This window comes from Alosa pseudoharengus, unplaced genomic scaffold, assembly GCF_046254945.1.
Source record: "Alosa pseudoharengus isolate Yale_2024_CS ecotype anadromous, Long Island Sound unplaced genomic scaffold, YU_APseudo_1.1 YU_APseudo_1.1_scf_15, whole genome shotgun sequence".
NCBI classification, from domain to species: Eukaryota; Metazoa; Chordata; class Actinopteri; order Clupeiformes; family Clupeidae; genus Alosa; species Alosa pseudoharengus.
The window spans coordinates 10978750-10993437 of record NW_027468620.1 but is presented as its reverse complement, the minus strand read 5'-3'; the positions used below and the strand labels follow the sequence as shown (position 1 = coordinate 10993437).

At 43.3% G+C, this 14688-nt stretch overlaps 1 protein-coding gene across 6 annotated transcripts in view; it reads left to right on the top strand.

Moving 5' to 3' along the window:
- Nucleotides 1-14241, top strand: part of lyst (lysosomal trafficking regulator) — a 113689-nt gene extending 99448 nt beyond the window's left edge. For all 6 annotated transcript variants that reach the window (XM_076285517.1, XM_076285518.1, XM_076285515.1 and 3 more), the window contains 8 exons: nucleotides 1195-1384; nucleotides 1909-2045; nucleotides 3890-3988; nucleotides 7696-7835; nucleotides 8096-8193; nucleotides 8917-9073; nucleotides 9815-9886; nucleotides 10750-14241. In XM_076285517.1, the coding sequence (XP_076141632.1) occupies nucleotides 1195-1384; nucleotides 1909-2045; nucleotides 3890-3988; nucleotides 7696-7835; nucleotides 8096-8193; nucleotides 8917-9073; nucleotides 9815-9886; nucleotides 10750-10888 (1032 nt within the window). In that variant the 3' untranslated portion in view covers nucleotides 10889-14241. The remainder of the gene's footprint in view (nucleotides 1-1194; nucleotides 1385-1908; nucleotides 2046-3889; nucleotides 3989-7695; nucleotides 7836-8095; nucleotides 8194-8916; nucleotides 9074-9814; nucleotides 9887-10749) is intronic.
- The last annotated feature ends 447 nt before the right edge of the window (nucleotides 14242-14688 follow it).

Here is a 14688-nt window from a genome sequence, read left to right as displayed (position 1 = left end):
ACATAATGATCTGACATCAGAAACGCTGACACAGTGGCTGCGTGATAACTGGTTAATTTGGCCTTGATCGTGCAGGACATTTCAGAATGTCGACTGTGTAATCAATCATAAATGGCTAGTTTCAATGGAAAAGTTAGCCGGACAAATGAAAGAAAACAAGAAGGATTCAGTGAAGCATATCGTCATATTTTAGAACCTTCAAAATCAGAAAACTGATGCAACTGAGGACAACTCCACGTAGAGTAGAACATAGTCCTATTGTCCGAAGGAACTTAAATTAAGTGAGGACATATTTGCTGAATGTCAAAAAAAAAGTGTTACATATTAGAAATTGCTTGGCATCGCTTATTCAATGGCTCTCTACCGAAACACCTGTAGTTTGCGGAGGACGAACAAGAAAGCACTCATTTAATAAATCAGCCAGTAGGCAAGGCCTAGTAGACAAATAACTTTCAGAAATAATCTGTACTGCAAAAACAAATGTTAGTGGGTATTTAAACTATCTAGCGGGTGTTTTAACAGCTGCAAGAAATAGAAGCTTCATATGGTCATGGCCCATGTGTTCTGGTTCGTAAATTATTTTATAAAACTTCAAGTTGCCCTATAACTTCACTCTCCAAACTCTTCACTGCACTGTAACCAACTGACAGTATGATAGTAGGCTATTTATTTTCTAATGGCTACAATAAACACATTTATTTTTTCAACTTTTGCAATATTACGCACTTGGCTACTGAACGCAAATCTGCAGGAGAGAGAATGCACGTAGCCTACGCAGCGATTAGCCTACAAAATGGCTATTTGGTTACCAACAAACACTGTTAGCCAATTCACTAACTCAAGACTTCAGTGCCATAATATACAACGTTTTTTTACATAACAAATACAGAAAGGATGGAGGCAGCAAAGGTAGAGGAGTCATTTCAGATGGGGCAAGAACAAGGTGAATTTGTATGGCTGTCAAAACGTAGATCTACCCTGCATTAGAGTAACTGATCATCATACCGAAAGAGCACACTCGCTGTATTTTTTTTTGGGGGGGGGGGGGGGTTACTCAAATGCTCTGTCTGACTGACTGACTGACTAACTGACTATCTTTCTACCTGTCTGTTTGTCTGTATACTTATCTGTCTCTATGTCTGTCTGTCTGTCTGTCGGTCTGTCTGTCTGTCTGTCTGCCTGTCGCTTCCTCAGAGTCCGTTGCCGTGGGTGAAGGGTCTGAAGTGGGGGGAGTACGTGGGCTCCCCGAGTGCGCCGGACCCGGTGGTTTGCTTCAGCCAGCCGCACGGCGAGAGATTCGGCTCCCTGCTCGCCCTGCCAACCCGGGCTATCTGCGGCCTCTCCCGCAACTTCTGCCTCATGATGATCTACAGCAAGGAGCAGGGTGAGATGTGCACACACACACACACACACACACACACACACACACACACACACACTCAGGCTCAAAGAGTAACAAGTATTCATATGTGCATACAGAAACACGCACACACACACACATTCAGGCACATAGACTAATAATCTCTCCAACTAACAGACGCACCAGACACACATGAGAGGGAGAGCGAGAGCTGTGCGGTGGCGACTGGAGGCTGAAACACACACACACACACACACACACACAAACACATTGATTTCTGCACCCCGCTGACAGGTCTCTCAGAGATAAACACAGACCTCCTAATTTCTGTCAGACTACACTGATCAGGAGCAGATGCTTACAGATGAGGAACACAAACACACAGCCCCCCCACACACACACATATGCTCATTGCTCACATTCGCATGTACTGTAGACACACACACATACATATGCAAATGCACATGACATATTCAAAGGCTGTCTGCAATCCTATGTGCGCACACGCACACACACACACACAGGCTAACCTCATCTGGTCCTTCTAGGCGTGAGGAGCATGCACAGCACAGATATCCAGTGGTCGGCCATCTTGAGCTGGGGCTATGCTGACAACATGCTGCGTCTGAAGAGCAAGCAGAGCGAGCCGCCCATCAACTTCATCCAGTGCTCCCCACTGCACCAGGTGAGACGCACACACATTTGATTTCTTTATTTGAATCTGCCAATCAAATTTCTTACAGAATGGATTCAAATATTCTCACAGATGACACAGCTTTGACATTCAAGGGTACATAAAGCATCGCTTACGCCACACAGCAAGGCTGCCTATCACAGCTGATATGGAGCAGAATTTTGCCAGCTGTTTAGACTTTCCTTTTGGTAGCCTGCCAGTCTTAGTCCACTAACAGTCAGTTTGTGGACGTGTCGCAGGCTGCCAAATATCAATGCCACAAACTTACATGCATAGCCTAGATCACTGATCTTTGCCAGGAGGGATTGGTATTTTTTTTCACACACACACACACACACACACACACACACACACACACACACACACACACACACACACACACACATACACACACACACACACACACACACACACACACTATGAACATGTACACACACTTATCACTGACACCTGTACCCTTGGTACGGCCATCAGTGCCCCTCCCACACTAGTGGTGTGTTGTGGGGTTGGTTTGAGGGCCGACACCTCTGCTTCAGAAGGAGAGGGCCACAGAGTTGCTGCAGCTCCACCCTGATGGTGTCCTCCCACTCCATTGATAAGACCCAAGTAGTTTCATTCCTATGAGGGCAGTGGTGCAAAAAGTGGGTATGCGCTATATGCGGCGCATAGGGGCGCAGCACCATGGGGGTGCCAAAGCGATGGTAAAAAAAAAAAAATAATAATATATTTGGTATTTTCTATATATAGCTACTGCTGTCCATTTCTAAATCATTTCAACATTTTCTCAATGTTCTATAACATTTTAGAGGACTAACAGGCTAGAGTATCTCATAAGATTCCATCATTTTGACATAGAAGAGGGAGTGGGGGCGCCATCAGCGCTGAGCGAGCAGATAGGCCTACGAGTAGTGAGTTGCCGTCTGTTGAAAAGGATGGATACAGCAAAAAAAGCTGTTGGCGGCTAAAAATAGAAAAAGAAGGGAGGGGAAATGGAAATGGGCATGTCAAGGGATGCAACAGCAGTTAATTAAGTGGACGGTGAAAGGCAACAGGTAGGATTTAAAGTGATGACGTCTGTGCTTGGAGGCTTGCAAATATGAATGTTAACAGACTAACTAGCATTTGTTAAGCATAATGCCGATTGAAACATAGCCTATTCCATTCAGATAGCTAGGTGGCTACCATGCTCATTCTGCACTTTTAATGGCCAACTGCAAACAGAAATGTCACGCTAGCAGCAACTCATTACATGTTTCCATATCCTAACAAGGCTCCTTGTTATAACTTAATATTGTGTTGTCAATGTGGTGCAAACAAACAAGGCTAGAGTAGGCCTATCAGCCTTATCCATTGTGAACAATAGCTGGCAAAAGGAGGTTATGAGGACCGTTTAGACTCTCTTAAAGTGACAATGCACCATTTATCAATACTTATCAAGTTAAACATCAAATTGGCAGCATTTCTTTTAAAAACATATCCAATACACACTAATGCACAGTAATAGTGTAAATGATTGGCCTTTTGTTTTGCTTTAGTTGTTTTTTTTGGGAGGGGGGGTGCCAATATTGTTGTTGCATACCCCTCAAAAAATGGGTAGCAGCGCCCCTGTATGAGGGATATCCATTGATAAGACCCAAGTAGTTTCATTCCTATGAGGGATATCCATTGATAATACCCAAGTAGTTTCATTCCTATGAGGGATATCCATTTAAAAGTAACAGTAGTCTAGTCTGACACGTACTCTGAGCACTTATGAATCACTTTTTCCCTATTGTTTTCATTATTTTGCTCTTTTGATCTCTCTCTCTCTCTCTCTCAATGTCTGTTTTCTACAGGTGACCAGCTGTGCCTGGGTATCGGACGGGTGCCAGCTGTTCACGGGCAGCAAGTGTGGAGTCATTATCGCCTACAGCAACCGCTTCACCGCCACCACGGTAGGTTGCCGTGGCAACACCGGCTCCCCTGCCCCCTACTCCCTCCTCTCTAACAACCCACCCACCCACCCGCCCACGTCTATTATGGCTCCCTGCAACTCCATGCATCTCTATTTATCTATCGCTCTCTCTCCCTATCTCTCACCCAGACTCTCATTCCCTCTTTCTCCTTCTCTCTTTCACTCACATATACTCTCTCTCTCCCCCCTCTCTTTTGGCTCCCCTCTCTCCCTCCTCTTTTTCTCTCTCTCCCTCTTTCTCTCTCTCCTTCTCTTTTGTCTCTCTCCCTTTCCCTCTTTCCCTCACTCTTTCTTTCGCTGTATCTCTCTCCTCTCTTTCTCTCTCTTACTCTATTTATCACCTTCTCTTCTCCCCTTCTCTCTCTCCCCTACTCTCTTTCTCTCACTCTCTCTCTCTACTGGAGGACTTGGGGCTGTGTGTAGTGGCCTCATTAGTCATTTCTCCCAGTTGCCCTAGAAACACATTTCCCTCCCTCAGCCCACAGGTGGCTCTGTGTCGTCTGACAAACACACACCAGAAAAACAGACTCACCACTACACACACACACACACACACACACACACACACACACACACACACACACCATACACACACCCTTTCTAGCACTCTTCCATATACACACACACACACACACACACACCCTTTCTAGCACTCATTCCCCCACACACACACACACACCATACACACACCCTTTCTAGCACTCTTCCATATACACACACACACACACACACACACCCTTTCTAGCACTCATTCCCCCACACACACACACACACCATACACACACTCTTTCTAGCACTCATTTCCATACACACACACACACACACTCCTTCTCTCACATAAACACACATACTGCTCTCAGTTTCATGCAGCACTCTGACCTCCATATGTCTTGACCCATGCACATCTCTGCATCTCTTTCTGTCTTGACCCATGCACACCTCCATATGTCTTGACCCATGCACATCTCTGCATCTCTTTCTGCCTCTCAGTCAGACCAGTCTGTATTCCAACTCTTCTTTCGTTTGTTCTTTCCCTCTCTCATCTATGCTTACCTTTCTCTCCCTCTAATTCTCTCTACCATCTTTTTGTCTCGCCTCTCTCTCTTCTCTTCTCTCTTTCTCTCCCTCTCTCTCTCATCTCTTCCTCTCATTCTGGTTCTCTCCTGCTTGCTCAGTTCCTATTGAGGATGTACTGCTGCATGATTCATCCACAGAGGCTTTCTGAGACTGTAGGATTCCTACAGGAGACCTGTTCAAGGTCTCTGCGTGTGTGCGTGCCTGCCTAGATAGCATCTGTTGATTTTCCTCAGCTGTTGCATGGTGAAATGCAGCAGTGTTTCCACAGACGTTTCTCCCCCATCGCCCTCCCCAGTCTCATCCCCATGTCCGTACCTGTGCTGCTGGTAGCTCAGGAGGAGAAGAGGCGCCCAGTAATTGGGAGGTTGCTGGTTCGAGCTCCTCCTGACCCTGCCGAAGAGTCCTTGAGCAAGACACTGAGGGCCAGATGTACATACATTTGCGAATGTAGCGTTATCAGCGCCATGGCCAACCCGCAGAAACCACACGCTGTGATTGGTGTATGGTGTATGAATGCGTTAGAGAACTATAGGCGGGTCAATATATGAAAAAAAAAACACCTAACCTCAAAAAAATTGATACAAAAGGTTTTTCAACTGATTATGATACCTTTAGATGTACTTAATAACATATTAAAAATCTAGTAAAATCTGACACCAGTAAAGGGATCATTTTCAAGATGGCGTCCAAGATGGCCACCAGAAGCTAATTTGGGATATCTGAAGCATTATTCAGCCTAGGAAAGTGTTTTTCGTGTTTAATCAGATTTAGAGGTCACTGATTCATATATGTCAGACTAAAGTATCAGTTCATCATTTTCAAAAACGTATAATTTTCAAGATGGCGTCCAAGATGGCCACCAGAAGCTAATTTTGGCTATATCTGACGCATTATTCAGCCTACGAAAAGTGTTTTTCGTGTTTAATCAGATTTAGAGGTCACTGATTCATATATGTCAGACTAAAGTATCAGTTCATCATTTTCAAAGACTTGTCATTTTTAAGATGGCATCAAAGATGGCCACCAGAAGCTGATTTTGGCTATATCTGAAGCATTAATCAGCCTATGAAAGTTTTTTTTGTGTTTAATCAGATTTAGAGGTCACGGAATCATGTCACACAATCTATCTATAAAGTAAGAAGCGTCTGTGTGTGTGTGTGTGTCTGTGGCACGCATATCTCGCTGACCGTTTGTCAGACTGACCTAAGATTTCGTATGTGGCTCGCGCGTGGCGTGGATTTTGAAGATTTTTGAATGCATATTTCAAAATATGCTTATTTACGTAGGACGTTTATCGCTGCACTGCACTGTTTCCAAGGGGACCAGTTTCAGGGGAGCTCCACCCATAGACCGTAAAAGAAACACATTTAGCCTTAACTCAGTTGTCATTATGTCATTCTGATCTGTAGAAATGTCACATGCAGCCATGCCTAAATTTATTAGAGGCCACATTAATTATAGGCTAATATATTATAATATTCAGTATTCATTATTGAATGCTTAGCTGGAATGATGTTTCCCTATCATCCTATTTTTTAAAGCAGGCATACCTGTGGGCATGTAATTGAGCTACGGGTTTTCTTTAGGAATGGCATGTTTGAACGGGCACTGCACTAGTCCTTCATTAAATCATGCCACCCTAAAAAGATGGTTGTGGCGGTCATGAATTAATTATAATCTATTGAATTGTAATTAGTCCCTCCTTTTCCACAACTTTCCAACCATGCTGCTAATTCAGTGTACTTAAAGCATAGAGAACGATAGACATCATTTCATTCTACTTTTTTTCACGACTTTCTGTCAGTTCAGTCACATACATACGACAGACTATTAAAGAAAACAAATATTTTTGCCATGATGAGAAGCCAAACCCAACATGTTGTTTAAAGTCGACATGTCAACATTAAAGGAAAATTCCGGTATTTAGCACTTTGAGTCCCTTTTCTGGTTTGTTTTGGATGAACTACAGTGGTGGACACCGAAATGTTGACGATTGGTCCTGTCTCGACTTTTCTGACTCGTTTTTAATCGCCTTTGACTAGTCAGAGTGGCTGCCTACAGGCATGCTCAAACATGTCCTAATGAGATACAAACGCAGTCTATTGACCATTTACCTGTTCACCTGACGTATTGTTCGGTGGCCTAGAGCAGGGGTTTTCAACGAATTGTGAACCAGGGACCACCATTCTGACTAATTACACAACCCGCGGACCACCACTGAATAAAAATACTGATTCTCACATTGAAACTACATTACTGAATTCATGTCACAGACCACTTGCAAAGTCCTCACGAACCAAAGTGGGCCGCGGACCACTGGTTGAAAACCCCTGGCCTAGAGTGTAGAGCCCCTCTTGCACACAGCCCCTTTCTTTCAAATGTATGGCTTAACTAAATCTCAAACTCCTCTGTGACTGTGCAAAACCTGTGTCTGCCTGTGACTGTGCTAGAAAGCCATGTTTTAGAGCCTGTGAGATGAGATATAAAACTCTGATAAACTGTGTGTGTGTGTGTGTGTGTGTGTGTGTGTGTGTGTGTGTGCGTGTGTGTGTGTGTGTGTGTGTGTGTGTGTGTGTGTGTGTGTGTGTGTGCGTGCGTGCGCCACTCTAGCCATCGGAGATTGAGGTGGAGTCGCAGGTTCACCTGTACGGCCACACAGACGAGGTGACGGGTCTGTTTGTCTGCAAGCCTTACAGCGTCCTCATCAGCGTCAGCCGAGACGGCACCTGCATCCTCTGGGACCTCAACAGGTGTGTGTGGTGGGGGGGGTGGGGGTGGTGGGGGGTTGGGTTTGGGGTTGAGTGAGCAAGCATCCATTTTCTAAACCCATCATTAAAGGAGGGGGAGAGATGAACAATTAGTTCAGTCCGGGTTCGATTCCCAAACCCGCTGTTGCGAGTCTGTGTTTGGATAAAAGCGTCTTCTAAATACAAACTTTAACTATAAATAGTAAACGTTTTTGTTGACCCCATTGTTGTTGTTTATGGTGTTGCGATCTCCCTTCCTCCAGACTGTGTTATGTCCAGAGCCTCACTGGTCACAAAAGCCCTGTCAATGCTGTTTCCGCCAGTGAGACTACAGGTGATATAGCCACAGTGTGTGACTCAGGTGAGTGTCCCTTCTGTTAAAATGTTTATTTACACACAAAATCTATGTATACTGCAGCACTGCAGTTGTTATGACTGTACGCTCTGGGTCCGTGTGCATGTGTGAGTGTTCAGATTTTAAATGATGCATGCATAATTTTGTGCATCTCTGTTCTGCTTATAAATTAGAAACAAAAAAATTGTTAGTCTGTGCTCAACATCAAAACAATTGCTAATCACAGCTTAAAGTCTCTCTGGTATTGATACACAACGCTGTAGAAGTTGAGAATTTATTATATAGCTCTCAAGAGCATTGTAGCGTGTTAAATCATTTTTCTCTTTTTACTTTATTGGATCTATCCAAAAGAATTCAAATGCTTTAGACCTTGTTCTGTGTCAGTTTATGTTAAATCGTTTATGTTAATTTATGGCATAAAGACTAAATAAAGGCACTCAGCAGAACGCAAAACTTTATTCCAGTGAAAATGCTAATTTGTAAAGCACTTGGACTTCAAACTCTGTATGAATTTTGCTTGCCCTAACTGGCCCTGCTGTCTTAAATGATCTACAAGAGTCTTGTGTTAGAGATGAATATAGTGTGTGTGTGTGTGTGTGTGTGTGTGTGTGTGTGTGTGTCTTCAGTAATCCTTAAATTATGCTCAAAGATGTTTTTATGTTGTAATGTAATGTTATGTTTATGTTTTATTTTGTAATCAACTGTTTTGCTCGTTTGATTTCCCCCCAGTGGGTGGTGGTAGTGACCTGCGGCTATGGACGGTGAATGGTGATCTGATTGGCCACGTGCACTGCAGAGAGATCATCTGCTCGGTGGCCTTCTCCAACCAGCCAGAGGGGGTGTCTGTGAACGTCATCGCTGGCGGCCTGCAGAACGGAGTGGTCAGGTGAGGCGCTGTGCCCAGTTATGAATCAGGATATGACGCCTATACTGCTGCTCATATGAGGAGCTTGACTCTGGACAAAATATTCACATGGTTTTTTTGCTGTTTGTGTTATAGTATAGTTGTATGATAGTTTATTGTTTTGTTTTTTTAGTTATAGTGTGGCTATATAGCCCTTTTTCCATACGATTTTCAAGCAAATTAACTCATTCATATGTAGCGAATGGAACACTTCTAGCGAATGTACTGTATCAAAGGTAACGAATGGTACACTATTGTGAGGTGAACAACATCTTGGTGTCACAGTAACTTACATCGCTCCAACCCTTTTCCATCACATTAATGTTGAATTAACTCTCGTTAATCCACCTCTGGCGAGCAAATTAACTTAGCGCGACAAAACCAACGTTACAGCGATATAAGTCCTTTTCCATCACATGTGTCGCATTAACTTTTTGATGCGCATTGTTTTTAAACAAATTATTTTTTTGATTAATAAAATGACTTATGATAGTTTCTTATTTGTTTTGTTTTTCTTTTTGGGTTATAGTATGGCTGTATGATAGTTTACTGTTTGTATGTTTTGTCTTTACTCTCTAATCTCTCTTTGTATCTTTTTCTCATTCTCTCATCTTCTGCCCCCTGCCCCTTCTCTCTCTCTGCCTCTCTCTCTCTCTCTTGGTCTCTCCTCTCTCTCTGTCCCTCTCTCTCACACACACACACACACACACACACCATCCGTAGGCTGTGGAGCACGTGGGATCTGAAGCCTGTGCGAGAAATCACCTTTCCAAAGTCCAACAACCCCATCATCAGGTATCAGTGTTTACCCTTTCATGTTTTTCATTCAGCCCCATTCAGTGATGCAGTCACCTGATCCTCCTCAGCACACACATATCAGAGTCACAGACATGTGGTGTGTTCCTAAAACAAACACAAATCGGAAGCCAGATATGAGCTACAGTTATAGCTGCTGGCATCATTCACATTGGCAAAATCTCACACACATACAGTTATCCCCAGAATTATTGGCACCTCTACTAAAGTTGACTAAAAGAGGTCCGTCCTGGATCCATGAAATAACTGGCCTTTAAAAATAAAAATCTGCCTGCGTCTGCCTGGAATTTAACATAGGGGTGCCAATACTTATGACCCCTGTATTTTAAGGAAGAACATTTATTTATTTATGATACATTATTCATTTACAAAGAAAATTGGCGTCTTTAAAGGTTGGATATTCCCTCATTTTTTTACTTAAGGCATTAAGATCAATTTCCAAAAGATGATTTTATATTCCTCTTTTTAGTCAACTTTAGCAGAGGTGGCAATAATTCTGGGGACAACTGTAAGTGTGAACATTAGAAGGTGATATAGCATAAATGCATCTTGTACTTTTCGGTGTAATATTTTCCATGTGTGTAGATATTTTGCCTATAAAGTGCATGATGAACAGTGAGTGGTCTAGAATCTGATTTAATCCTACCCCTCCAACTCCATGCTTTTATATTTCTGTACTTATGCGTATGTACAGTACTAATAATGTTTGGAGACTTAGAATACTTTAGATGATATTCATTGCATGAAGGAAAGTATTCTTTAGTTCTAAAGTGGTTGCTGATGTGATTTTAATCTCTCCTCTTCCATGTGGTCCTGCCCGTCTCACTATGGTGCCCTGCCAGCCTGACGTTCTCGTGCGACGGTCATCACCTGTACACGGCCAACAGCGAGGGAACAGTGATCGCCTGGTGCCGCCGTGACCAGCAGCGCATGAAGCTGCCTATGTTCTACTCCTTCCTCAGCAGCTACGCGGCAGGATGAGATGCCCCGCCCATCCTATCCTATCCCATCATGCACCCTGTCTCATCCCGTCCGCCTCTCAGGGGGACCCTGAATGACCTCGACACCCCGACACACACTTCATCTGTTGCCCTTCGCTGCCCCAGACAGGGAACGTGCCAGCATGCACCAGGCCCCCAATATCAACAACCAAACACGACGGAACACAACACCAAACAAGGGACTGCTGAGCTAAACGCAGCCACCATATTGAACATAGTGTGATGTACATATACTAATATATATATATATATATATATATAAAAATATGGCCTCTGGGCAATCCCAGAGCAAGATAAACAGAGGCCTTTCCTGACACGCTTTGTAAAGTTTCCTTTGAGGGGAGTTGTGTTTTGTTTGCCAGAGTTTGCCAGATGTATTGGTTTGTGACTTGTTTGTCACTATTGTATTGGTAGTTTGCAGTGTTGTTTTTAATCTGTTTCCAGTATTTGTGTTTTTGTTTTATTGCTGTTTGTTTTGTTTTGTTTTCTTTTTGTGGTCTGTTGAACTGTCTCCGATGTGGTGGTGAAGAACTCCTGACTACTGTCGTGAAAGCTGCTAGTTTCTGACCAGGCTGGGTGGGCCAGACCAAAAGGGGTGAACAGCGCCACCTGTCTGCCCCCTGCTGGCAGATGTGGTTCGTCTGTGCCAACCCCACCCAACCCCACCCAACCCCACCCCACCTCAACCATCCCAGTCCTGGCTGAAGCTCAGCCCCCTGCTGTCACTGCACCTTTCTTGCCTGCTGCCAGAGCTCCGCCCAGCTGCTTAAGCCCTCCAACCCTCCACCCGACCCCAGTGCTCAACACTAAAGCCTCCAGTCCTACGGCTGTTTCCCACACTAGTCCGCATGTCACTGAGAGACCTCCAGGCTGAAAGGCGGAGAAGGAAAGAGGAGAGAAGAGTGGAGACGTAGAGAGCTCCTATGACTGTTGTTGGCACCAGCCTAGTCCAGCTTTCTTATTTTATTTTTCCTCTTTTGTATTTGTGAGTGAGACTGAGCTATTTATGGGTAAATGAGAATGTTATTTTGAGTAATAATTTTTGAGTTATTTTGATTTCAGGATACCTTTCCCTCAACACACACACACACACACACACACACACACGCAGAGAACAGAGCCATCTGTCTGGAGCCGTCAGTAATGTTGGAGGTGAATCCTGCAGCTCATCACTCTCCTTTGTATCAGAGTCCTGTGTCTTAAACAGCTCGGAGGATCATTCTTGGCTCGCCTCTCATTTCTCTAACTGCATTAGCAGAGGCCCTGCCCTCACCAGTGCATTAATGAAGAGAGAGAAGGAGGAAGAGGGAGAGAGAGGGAGAAAGAGAGGGAGGGAAAGATAGAGGGAGAGTGGGAAGGCGGGCGGAAGAAAGAGGGAGAGGGAGGAAGCTGGTTTAGCTCTGGGTAATGAATTAACTTGAGCGCTAGCAGCCCTTCACACACACACACACACACACACATTCCTTCTGTGTGAGGCTTACAGGCCACTGCCGACGGAAGATCCCATTCATAGGGAGGCTGCTAAGGGGAGTTAATCCCAGAGATTTGGTAGTTTTTCAGATGATGCTGTATATTCATCATGTAGGAGCTCAGCCTTGTTGCGGGCACCCCGATGCAAACACAGCCACACACATACATACATACATACATACATACATACATACATACATACATACATACATACATACATACATACATACATACATACATACATACATACATACATGCATGCATGCAGAGAGAGAGTAGTACAATTAAAATATCCCCTTATGTGGTGTTGCAAAAGTCAGACAAATCTGTGCATGGTACTTAGACCCATGCATTGTGTAAAAACACATCACAATATTTTAAGAAAGTTTTTTTTCAAGGTCTTGTGCTCCTCCTGATCTAAATGTTCTTTGTGTTTTGACCCAGTCCATACTTTAATTTGGACAAAACGGTCTCATTGTAATCAAGTGCTGTGGGTCCAGTGGTTACTGCAGAGAGGACAGAATCGGAGTGTCCTGAGAATATGTGTGTGTGTGTGTGTGTGTGTGTGTGTGTGTGTGTGTACTGTAGCTCTCCATTATGTGGACCACCTGTCTTAATCTAAAGTTCTATCACATTTACATATGAGAAACTTAATTTTATTTTCATTATTTAACAAGTTAGTGTCTGAGCCTTCCAGTTTGCTTGTTTAGTTGTATTTTGGTTGCATCCAAAAAATTGTCATAGTATTGGATTGTAATATACCTAACTAAAATGAGATATTGTGTCTTAAAAGTCAGGAAGGTTTACTCTTGTACTGAGATTGCTGTCGGCCATCAGAGCCCCAGCATGGAAAGGCCTTTGGGTGAAACGCACAGGGTCTCCTTACAGTTCCTGGTTCCAATTCCAACTTAGTTTGGCTGTTGGAGGTCTGAACTCGTAGAAGTAGAATTAAACTGAGCACTATAAAAATGAAGACATTCTAAGCCATGATCAGCTAAAAGGTGGTTGTTTTCTACCAGCATGACCGACTTCAAGGAGTGTTGAATTGTTTTGTCTTTGCCTTGCTGAATGTTTGTTACTGACAGCCTTTTAAAGAAAAAAAATACCAAGAACATTTATTTTGGGTAACATTTCAGTGGTGTTGCAAATCATGTTTGCAGAAAGGGAAGTTATTTCATTGTCCTCATGAAGAGTTCACTACCTTTGTTTTGTTTTTTGATCCCACTTCTTTGCGTTTTTGGTTATGTTAAGTGAGGTAATTTAACCCATTCTAAAGCTTTGCCCAAATCTACTGAAATATGAACCAGTCATGTCGGCTCTTCCATAGCATTCGAATAGGGATAGCGCCTTATGTTTACAATGTATGCATCTGTCTTGTGCTTTATTTTCCTTGTGTTAACGCACACTTTCTTTCTGCCCTGTTACATAGTCCAGCTTTTTATCGTACGTGTACCGTGTCAGATGCATGATTGTATGACTCTTTGCATTATCTGAGATGTGTTGTAGAATGCCACTGGGTGAGACGTTGTGTAAATCTGTTAGGATTACGTGTGAAAGGAGGACGAAATTTTTTTCGTTTTACGGCTAAAGAACTCACAAAGGGTTTGTTCTTTTGTTTTCCTTTTTTTATGTTTGTTTGACTGATAGAGCTTTACGTAATTTAAGATCCTTTGATATGTATAGAAACTGAGTGGTCCTCGCGTTTCCAAGAAAGACGTATGGACCACTTTCCTCCTACCCTGATTGTTCTAGAGAGGGGGAAGCCTGAACGGGACATGTATTTCTTATATTTTGTATCTATGAACGGACAGAAGTTATCAGCATATAATATAAATATATATATAAATATGAATATTTAAGACATGCTGTGGTTTGTGTTTTATTACCATTGACCTATGGAGCCAAATGTAGGACCAACTATTTCTTGGTCCTCTTCAATATGAATATTAGGCCTAGCCCATGATGTAGTTTGTTCTAGACAGAGATGATGACTTCCTACAAGAGCAGCTAAACACCTCGAAATCCGCTGGATGGGATCAATGGTCCGGTTTCTGTAGTCAACGGTGAGACATCCTATGATGTATTACCGGACACACCTAAACATAGCTAACATACACTTACGATTTCAACGCTTAATTAATTAAATAAATAAACAATTGTGTACAGAACATTAACAGCGCTTCTGGCAATAAGGTTGACCACAATATTGTTAGCCAGCTCGCCGCTCCTTCTTCGCGATGGACCAACTGGGAGACCCAGTGATGTCAACAGTGATGTAAAATCAAGCAGGGAAGCCTTTCTACGTCCCAG